A 10,736-nucleotide genomic window follows, 5' to 3' on the forward strand; every position below is an offset into this window, starting at 1 on the left:
TATATATATATATATATATTCTTCCACATTTCACTAACACCTTGAGGGAGCTGACTGCAAGAATGGTGAAATAATAAAACAGGATGAAATACCAGGAATTTTCTAAATATATGAGGGATTAGAATCAGGATCAGCACAATGCTGGTTCCTATGAGGTCGGGGTCAGGTATATCTCCACTTTCCCACTGCTCCCTTATTTCTGACACCAGCCACTCCCCTTTGAAGCTCTCTATTTCTCTGCAGGGTTTGATAATTTGTTGCAGTAGCCACACAGAACTCACAGATCATACTCACAGTTATGTGGTTTATTAGGGAAGTAACAAGATACAACTAGAGATCAGGATCAACTTGGAAGTAAGGCAGACGACTTAGGATCAGCATCAGGAAGGTACACAGGCAAGATCTGGAAGGGTCCTTGAAGTGACGGGTCCTTCTTCAGTGTAAGACAGTGTCCAACCAGGCTAGCTCTCAGAGCAAAAGGCTCATGGAGCAGAATAGCTCTAAGACCATTCTTTACTAGCTGCACTTCCCTCGGCCAGCGATCAGCAGGCACAGCTTCTCTGCTAGGCAGCCGCCTTCTCTGTCAGGTGGGTGCCCCAACTTGACTTCTCTGCCGGGCGGCTCCCTTCTGTGCTAGGGAGACTTTTCTGCCACTGGCCTCTCCACTCTTGGGCTCTCTGTTATTCTCTCTGCCGTCATCCTCTCCACCATAACTGGCCCAGCTTATAGCCAGTATAGCAGCTTGCTGAGATCTTTTAGCTGCTTCCTGCCATCAGCCCTCTCCACTGCCAGGTTCTCTGCTCTTGGCCTCTATACCACTAACTGGCCCTGCTTGTAACCAGTGTAGCAGCTTCAGGAGCACTCTGGTCCATGTGTTTCTGCTTCTCCACGTTTCTGCTTCTCTGCTAGCTCTCTCAGTCCAGCTCTTGGCAGCTCTCTCAGGTGCAGCTTTTTTTTGAAACCAGGCCTAGGAGGAATCTCCATGTCCCAAAGGACACATTTCCCTCCCAACTCCTATTAAGCAGGAGGCTTTGAAAACCTCTGCTTTTCAGCCCTCTGTGTGTATATCAGTCCTCATCAGTCACAACGGGGCCTCTCTCAACATACTAGAGTTCAGCCAATCCTCAGTTACCTGTGAGATGTCAATCAATTCATGTCTTATACAAAACTAATAAATCCGCTGGGGGGGGGGTCCCCCTTGTAACTGATAGAAAGCATTCTGGAAGGTCCCCCAAGTTGCTTCTCCAAAGAATTAAGGCAAAGGTAACAACTCCTCAGGGCTTAGGAGAAAAATCTCCCAAGGTGTTTTTCCCAAAGAACCAAGGCAGAAGGCTACATAAAGGAACTCATTGCACCACACAGGAATTTAATCAGAACCCTAGAAAATAAGTATATCTGTTATAAGGATCAGAATGGTAACTATAGATGAGTTTCAAATTTGACTCTGAGTTCCCTGGTTGGCAAATTAATCAGTAGACCAAATTAAATGTGTGTCTTTTGCAAGCATTTAAAAAATTATTTTTAATTTATACAACTTATACTTGGTTTTGTGAAAAAAAAAGAATGGAGAGGATCAAAAAGGAAAGAGTCACCTGAAATTTTTCCAACAATGATAAACCACTGTTAATATTTTACTATTTATCCTTTCAGTCTGTGTGAATATATGTTTGAATGTATTTGTCTTTGAGAAAGACAGATTGATTTTGATTATACATATAGTTCTTGAGCCTATCTTTAATTGTGAATGTCCTTCAATTGGTCAGCCCTCAGTAAATAGAGGCTTATCTCATTGATATCTGGCAGGTATTCTATTGTATGGTGTATTAGGGCTGCTGTAACAAAGTACCACAAATTGTATGACTTATAAGAACAGAAATTTATTATCTCACAGTTCTGGAGACTAGAAGTCCAAAGTGAGGGTGTTAGCCATGATTTAGCCTTTTGAGGGCTTTGAGGTAGAGTCTTTTTCCATGCCTTTCTGCTACCTTCTGGTGATGGCCAGAAGTCTTTTTTGTTCCTTGGCATGTAGATACATCACCCAATTTCTGCCTCCATTTTCACATGGCTGTTTTCCTTCTGTGTCTCTTCTCTTTTATAAGGACACCACTATATTGGATTGGAGCCCTAGTGGCTCAGTGGTTAAGACCTCAGCTGCTGACAAAAAGGTCAACAGTTCAAATCCACCAGCTGCTTCTTGGAAACCCTATGGGGTGGTTCTTTGTCCTGTAGGGTCACTATGAGTCAGAATCAACTTGATGGCAATGGGTTTTTTTTTTATATTGGATTAGAACCCTCCCTTTCCATCCCCACTCCCACACCCTGATTCACATCTAGAGAGACCCTGTTTCCGAACAAAGTCAGATTCACAGTGTCATGGTCTTAGTTATCCGGACATTCACAGTATGTCTTAGTTATCTAGTGCTGCAAGAAATACCACAAGTGGATGGCTTTAACAAAGAAGTTTATTATCTCACAGTGTAGGAGACTAGAAGTTCGAATTCAGGGTGCCAGCTCCTGGGGAAGCTTTCTCTGTCAGTTCTGGGAGAAGGTGCTTGTCATCAATCTTCCCCTGGTCTGGGAGCTTCTCAGCACAGGGACCCCGGGTGCAAAGGATGCGTTCTACTCCTGGCGGTTCTTTCTTGGTCGCATGAGGTCCCTTTCTGCTGGCTTCTCTCTCCTTTTATCTCTTGTAAGGTAAAAGGTGGTGGAGGCCACACCCCAGAAACTCCTGTTCTGTAGGATCAGAGCTGTGACCTGAGTAATGGTGTTACATCCCACCCTAATCCTCTTTAACATAACCTAATCTTGCCTCAGTAACCACAGGCAGAGATTAGGAGCTACAACAAATAGGAGAATTACATCCAATCACAAATTGGAGGAGAACCACACAATACTGGGAATTATGGCCTAGTCGAGTTGACACACATTTTTGGGGGTCACAATTCAGTCTCTAACACAGTACAAAAGGCATGCATTTTATGATTGAAAAAAGGCAAGGAATATGAATTGAAAATCTATGAAGGAATTTTTGCAAAACTATTCAACTTCATTATAATTCAATGAAAGTCAAACTAAAGCAGTGAGATAGCATTGTTCTCTTAAGAGCGAAGATTAAGAAATACATGTCCGATGTTTTGTTCCTGTTCTGAGTGATAAGCAGTATCATTAGTGGGCACAGTCTTTCTGGAGGACAGTTGTATCTACATTTATTAAAATCAATCCCATGTTTAGAAATTTATCTTAAAATAATTCCATAATTATGCAAAGTTGCAAAGATAGTGTAGGTGTAAAAGAATGTTTGTTTTAGCATAATGATTACTTGGGAAAAAGAAAACTAAATCACTCTCAGAAGGGAAATTTTTAGATTATAGTATGTTCATACATTAGAATATTATTTAGCCATTAAAATCATGATTTCAACCTATATTTACTGACATGCCGGGAAGCCCACACTTGTTTTATTTAAAGTGGGGTTATGGGGAAGCTTGGTTTCAATGCTTTTTTTTTTAATGTTTTTAAATTAAATAAAAATTCTGATGGGCTAAATGCTAAGTATAACTGTGATTCTATTTCCACAATGTGCATATGGATAAATTATATTTTCTTTTTTATACTTGTCTGTATTTTCTTAATTTTTCTTACAGTGACTATATATTCTTTTTTAGTTAAAAGAATAAATATCTTTCATAAAATATACTCATTCCCTTTGAATCAGTGATTCCACTTCTGGAAATGTATCCTAAATAATCCAAAAGATAGAATATTATTCTGAATAATATACTCCTCTTCCAGTACTCACCATTGTATAGCACCAATCTCTGTCCTGTTGCCCAAGCCAAAATAATTTTTGATTCCTCTCTTTCCATTACTCTATAGACTCTATTTGTTGAAGATACTTGTCAATTCTACTTCCCAAACATTCCAAATATGCCCACCTCTTTCCATTTCCAGTACTATTATGCCAGTCCAAACTGCCATTGTCTCTGCCTGGTAATACTGCATAGCCTCCTAATTAGCTACTCTACATCTTCCCTGTCCTTTTCTCTACTGACAAGTACAGTCCATTTGTCACACAACTACCGGAGTGGTCTATTAAAACACAAAACATATAATGGCATGTCCCTACTGGCTTCTAATGATGCTTAGAAGAAATTTGGAACTCCTTCCTATAGCCTATATAAAACCCTACATGATATGGCACTACCTACCACTTTTCCTCAGCTAGTCACACTCTACCCTCCTTATTCACTCTGCGTAAGCCACACTGGACTTTTATGTTTCTGGATCACAGAAAGCTTGTTCCTGCATTTGGGCCTTTGTGTTGGCTGTTCTTTCTGACTGGAATGATCTTTATCCCCATATTTTTGCATGGCTAGCTCTTGTTAGATCCCATCTTTAAATCCATTTCCTTATCACCCAATTTAAATACCAGCCTGTTTACTACTAGCACGTTACCTTGTTTTTGTTTTACAGTTTTCATTACTCCCTAGAACTTCATTCTTTATTTGGTTACTGGGTCATTGCCAGTATCCTGCTACTAGAACATAAGCCTCATGAAAATAGGATCCTTGTATGACTTATTCCCTATACTCCCCAGGGTCTTGACCTTTGTGTGGTATGTGGTGGGTACTCAGTAAATACTGCTTAAGTGAGTGAGTGTCCATTGCAACATTATTTGTAGCACTCAGATGAGTCCAAAAGTAGCAGCACTTGAGACCCTCTGTTTTATGGAGTTTTTAAGGCAACAGCTCTTTTACTTTTCATTTATAGCCCCTCTGCATTTTTCCATGAGAATTTACCTTGAGTACTGTGGTGACTGAGCTGGGAGATGAAGCTGAGTAATAAGACAACCTGCTGTGTACTCAGAAATGCTCTACTCCTTGAAGACATGCTTTGTTAGTAGATCAAGCCTGATTCCTCTTTCTATTGGAAGAGCTTCCCGTCGAGTTTCCAGCTCACCTACTAATAATTTTTTGGGATCCTTCCCACCCGGACATATTTTCCATCCTGCTTCCTTCTCTTACCCTTTTTTTCCTTGCTCTCCTGAGATTCTCAGGACATATTTGTTAGCTAACCTTGTATACTTTGGTATCACTTTTATTTATTCCCAGTGCAAAAAGATTTATATGTTCTGTTTATTTTAGGATGGAAGAGCTTGCTGGAAACCACAGTTTCTGAAGGAGAAACTCAGGAAGTGATAATGAAGAAACTCCTAGATGGTGGTCCTTTTAACTTCAAGTTAGGAAAAACCTACATGTATGAGGGCAAGTTAGAGAAGCAACAGGGCAAAAATAAACCTTTCAGGAAAGTCTTAGTTACCTTCAAGAAAACCTATGTGAAGGAGAGAAGCTTTAAAGGTATTGAATTTGGGAAAAATCTTGGTATAAAGTCACCAGTTATTAGAACACCCAAGATCATATCCAGAGGACAGAAACCGTATTCACAACAGTATTCAACTCTACTTAAACAACTGGGAATCAACACATGGCGTAAATGTTATAAATGTAATGTCTGTGGGAAAGTCTTCCTCCATAGTTCTTCCTTGAGTAAACATCAGAGAATCCATACTGGAGAGAAGCTCTATAAATGTACGGAATGTAGGAAAGCTTTCAGCCAAAGCTCATCCCTAACTCAGCACCTGAGAGTTCATACTGGAGAAAAACCTTATATATGTAACGAATGTGGAAAAGCCTTCAGTTTCACAACATCTCTTATTGGACATCAAAGAATGCATACTGGAGAGAGGCCCTATAAATGCAAAGAATGTGGAAAAACCTTTAAAGGTAGTTCATCCCTTAATAATCACCAGCGAATTCATACTGGAGAAAAGCCGTATAAGTGTAATGAATGTGGGAGAGCCTTTAGTCAGTGTTCATCTCTTATTCAACATCATAGAATCCACACTGGAGAGAAACCATATGAATGTAGCCAGTGTGGAAAAGCCTTTACTTCAATATCGCGTCTAAGTAGACACCATAGAATTCATACTGGAGAGAAACCCTTTAACTGTAATGAGTGTGGAAAAGTCTTCAGTTACCACTCAGCCCTTATTATACATCAGAGAACTCACACTGGTGAGAGACCTTATGCTTGTAAAGAATGTGGGAAAGCCTTTAGCCAAAGCTCAGCTCTTATACAACATCAGAGAATTCACACTGGAGAAAAGCCCTACAAATGTAATGAATGTGGGAAAGCCTTCTCCTGGATTTCACGGCTTAATATACATCACAGAATTCATACTGGAGAGAAACCTTATAATTGTAAAGAATGTGGGAAAGCCTTCAGTTCCCACTCAGCAGTTAATACTCATCGGAAAATTCATAGTGGAGAGAAACCTTATAAATGTAATGACTGTGACAAAGCCTTCAACCAAAGCTCAGCTTTAATTCAGCACCAGAGAATTCATACTGGGGAGAAACCATTTAACTGTAAAGTATGTGGGAAAGCCTTCAGACAAAGTTCATCTCTTATGACACATATGAGAATTCATACTGGAGAAAAGCCTTATAAATGCAAACAATGTGGAAAAGCTTTTAGTCAGAGTTCATCCCTTACTAATCATCAGAGGACTCATACTGGAGAGAAGCTGTAAAAATAGAATGCATGTGGAAGATCTTCCAAATGAAGTTCATTCCTTACTGAATTTCATAGAATTCATCCTAGGGAGAAAGTGATGAATTGTCATTAGTTGTGGAGAAAACTTCAGAATTTAGATGTCATCAGACATCAGAGAATTCTTAATGCAGTATAACTTTGGGGAAAGTTAGGAAAGCCTCTAGAAAATGTTTTTTTATATATCCTAAAGTTATTAGGCAAAGTATATTGAATATACCATGGACTTGCAGAAGAATGAACAAATCTGGGAAGAAGTACAGCCAGAATGCTCCTTAGAAGTAAGAATGGTGAGACTTCGTCTCACATACTTTGGACATGTTATCACGGAGGGACCAGTCCCTGGAGAAGGACATCGTGTTTGGTAAATTAGAGGGTCAGCGAAAAGAGGAAGACCCTCAATAAGATGGATTGACATAGTGGCTGCAACAGTGGGCTCAAGCATAACAACGATTACAAGTATGGTGCAGGACTGGGCAGTGTTTCATTCTGTTGTACATGGAGTCGCTATGAGTCGGAGCCAACTCAACAGCACCTAACATCAACAACAGCATAATATTGAAAATTTGTAAGAACAAGGTGTAGTATTATTTTTTTTCTAGTGTTGTATGGTAACAGTCACCAACTTACACAAACATCACTGGGAAGCATGCTGGTTTATTTAAAATTGCAGCCATAAAATCCAGACCAGATAAATCTAGGAATCTATTTTTTAAAACTGAATTTAAGTGTTATGCAAGCTAGTTGTACTTAAAAGAATATTTTAGAGAAGAAATGTATGCAGGTGACCTGTAGCTACCTCACTGTTAGTAAAATTTGCTTTTTCCATAGTCTAAAAGCAAATTATGTATTTGCTTGTTGTTAAAACTTTTGGGCTGTTTGTTTTCTAAGCCATTTACCTGAAAAGAAATTTACTCTGTAAACTATGCAGATGTACAGTCCTGTGAAATATTCTGCTTGACTCTGTTCCAAACACTGAATCAGATCTAAAGTCACTTTATTTTAAATCACAAAATGTATGGTATTTCACTTCTTTTTTTTTTTTGTAAAGTGATTACTTTTTTTATATTAAACAGAAGTTTATTCAGACAACTACTGTTTTTGCAATTTAATTTACTGATAAATGTTAAGAATTATCTAACAGTGTAGCAACAGGGAGCACAACTCTTGCCCTCATGCAGTGTGTGCTACCTTGAGTTTTCTTGTTACCAGTCACCAAGAAGGCCCAGGAACAATATGGGACTCAGGTTGTCCTCCCTGTAGGTAAAGTGAGTCAGGTGATGTTTACCCTTCTATTACATTCACCTCTGTTAGATGACTCTCCTTTGCACATTCTGAGGGCCACTAGGCAAAAACTCAGGCTCTGGGTTCACAGGTCTGAGTTTGGGTGCTTTTTCCTCCAAAAACAGACTGTTATATCCTTCAACAAGTTTTCTTAGCCCATTTCAGTATTTCTAAAATGCAAATAATAATGAGTAAGCTAAAAAAGTAATTATCTCACAAATGGAACTAAACTTACTGAGCATTTAAGAGCCTAACCTCATCTGATTTTCACCAGCTTATCAGCAGTAGGCAAGCACTTAGGGGCTGAAATACCCATTTCATAAAACAAAGTGTTAGTTTCTTCGCCTTTGCCAACGAGATAAAGGAAAAAAATTTCAGAAATAGTGCTCTTGGTGGAAACTAAGCAAAGCAAAAATCATTGAATTCAGCTTTTTCCTCCTGGTACTAGTCAGTCTCATTGTTTCAGACTTGTGAGGAGAACATTTTTCTGCATCACTTAATGCTCCTTTCTCCATAACCATTCCTCTAGTTCATTCCTAAGATGGGAAAATTTCTAGGAAAATACAACTTCCCAAAAATGAGAAGGAAAGTGTCAATAGTTCTTAAATCATCAAAAAAAATTTATCTGATGATACAGATTGAATTGTGTCCCCCCATAAATATGTGTTGTAAATCCTAATCTCTATGCCAGTGGTTATAATCCCATTTGGGAATGGGTTGTCTTTGTTGTGTTAATGAGGCAGGATTCATGTAGGATGTATCTTAAGTCAGTCTCTTTTAAGATATAAAAGAGATTAAGCACAAGCTATCAAGGACAGGGAGAAGACACATGCCAAACCACATTAAGATTGCCCAGGAGCAGAAGCTCAAAGAGACAAGGACCTTCCTCTGGAGTTGACAGAGAAAACCTTCCCCTAGAGCTGGCACCCTAAATTCAGACTTCTAGCCTCCAAAATTGAGAAAATATATTTCTGTTAAAGCCATCCACTTGCAGTATTTGTTATAGCAGCACTAGATAACTAAGACAGAATTCGCCACTGGAAGAGTTGGGTGCTGCTCTAACAGATGCCTATAATGTAGATGTGGTTTTGGAATAGGGTAATGGGCAGAAGCTGGAAAAATTTTAAGGTGCCTGACAGTAAAAGCCTAGATTGTCTTGAAGAGACTGTTGGTAGAATTATGAATGTCAAAGGCAATTCTGGTGAGAGCTCAGAAGAAACTGAGAAGAGATATAGAGGAAGTTGCTATTGTTTTAGAGACTCTGCTGCTAGCAACAGAATGTTGCTAGAAATATGGATGTTAAATGTGATTCTTCTGAAGCTTTCAAAGAAAATGAACGTGATTGGACAATGAAGGAAGGGCAGTGCTTCCTATGCAGTGGCAAAGATCTTGTCTGAATTATGTACAAACGTTTGGTGGAAGATAGAACTTGTAAGTAATGAACTTGGATATCAGGCTGATGAGATTTCTAAGCAAGATCTTAAAAGGGCCGCGTGGTTTCTCCTTGCCACTTACAGTAAAATGGGAGAGGAAAATGATGGAGTTAAAAATGAACTACGCAAAGTGAAAACAGAACTTAAAAGATTTGGAAAATCCTGTTGTACAAACTAAGCACACGTGTCCTAGAATGTTCACAAGGACGTGGCTACACAATCTTTTGTTAAAGAAGGTAAGCCTGTGACTGATGGATCTAACCAACTACCACAGCAGAAAACCCATCAGCTTAGACTGAAGGGGACAGAGAAAGGACAAAAAAAAAAGAACACTGTTTGCCTCTTGGAATTCTATAGGCAGGAAACAGGCAAAGGAGCTACATCTGTTGTCTCCCAAGAAAAGAAAAGGATCATCCCTGGAGCAGCTCTGAGATCAGCAGAACTGTTGGAAGGAGCACAGGAAGCAGGGCCTTCTCAGTTTAAAATGGTGGAGCCATGGTCTCCTGAAGCGAAAAAGTTTGGGCTGCAGCTTCGTAGGTTTCAAAGAGTTGGATCTTCACCAACTTAGTTCTGGAGTGTGGGGCTGCTATTAAGGTATGCCAGGGTGATGGGGCTGCCACCTAAAGCTAAGGGGATGTGCCTGCCATGGCCAAGGGGCTGAAGAACAGAGCCTGCCAGGGCCAAGAAGATGGGGTCACTACACAGATGGTATAGGAGAATGGGGCCACCTAAAGTTGGAGCAGAGTTGCTGTTCCAGAGAGCCTGGAAGGTGGAGCTGAAGCCCAGGGCCAAGGGACCTCCACCCCAAATCCAGATGGTGTGGCCAACACCGAGTCTGGAGGACAGGGCGATTGACCAGGTGGTCTCATAGAACAGAGGATTATTTTTAAACCTTGAGAGTTAATGTAAATTGTTTTGCTGGGTTTTTGACTTGCTTGGTGCCCATTACCCCTTATTTCCTTCCAATTCTTCCCATTTGTAATAGAAATGTCTACCTTGTGGAAGGTGGGGCAAAGATGGCAGAGTAGTCAGACGGCTTCCTATATCCCTCTTACAACAAGGACCTGGAAAAACAAGTGATTTGATTGTATATGAATATCTAGAGACCCTGAACAACGCATAGTTGAGGAATCGGACTCAGTGATGGGGGAGAGGGAGACAGTTCGGAAGAAGTGAGGAGTGCCAGACCGGCGGTGGGAGCTGCAGCTCTTCAGCCCTGAAGGGCTCCGTGTGTGCAGCAAAGCAGGCATACAGCTCTGCGTGCGTGCTCGGGAGGCAGTTTCCACATAGAGAGAGATCCAGCAGCAGAGATTCTGCTTGAACACTCCAAACCAGTGAAAAGCAGCTCCCAAATAACTAAAGATAAGTACATGTGTGTGGCCTTTCGTGGGGATTTTTTTTAAAAAA

At 40.2% G+C, this 10,736-nt stretch overlaps 1 protein-coding gene across 1 annotated transcript in view; it reads left to right on the top strand.

Annotated features, from left to right (window-relative positions):
* Positions 1-6,722, top strand: part of ZNF879 (zinc finger protein 879) — a 24,304-nt gene extending 17,582 nt beyond the window's left edge. The window contains exon 4 of the mRNA XM_012558706.2: positions 5,145-6,722. Within this exon, the coding sequence (XP_012414160.2) occupies positions 5,145-6,592 (1,448 nt within the window). The 3' untranslated portion in view covers positions 6,593-6,722. The remainder of the gene's footprint in view (positions 1-5,144) is intronic.
* Positions 6,723-10,736: the final 4,014 nt, after the last annotated feature.

This window comes from Trichechus manatus, unplaced genomic scaffold (genome assembly GCF_000243295.1).
Source record: "Trichechus manatus latirostris isolate Lorelei unplaced genomic scaffold, TriManLat1.0 scaffold00181, whole genome shotgun sequence".
NCBI classification, from domain to species: domain Eukaryota; kingdom Metazoa; phylum Chordata; class Mammalia; order Sirenia; family Trichechidae; genus Trichechus; species Trichechus manatus.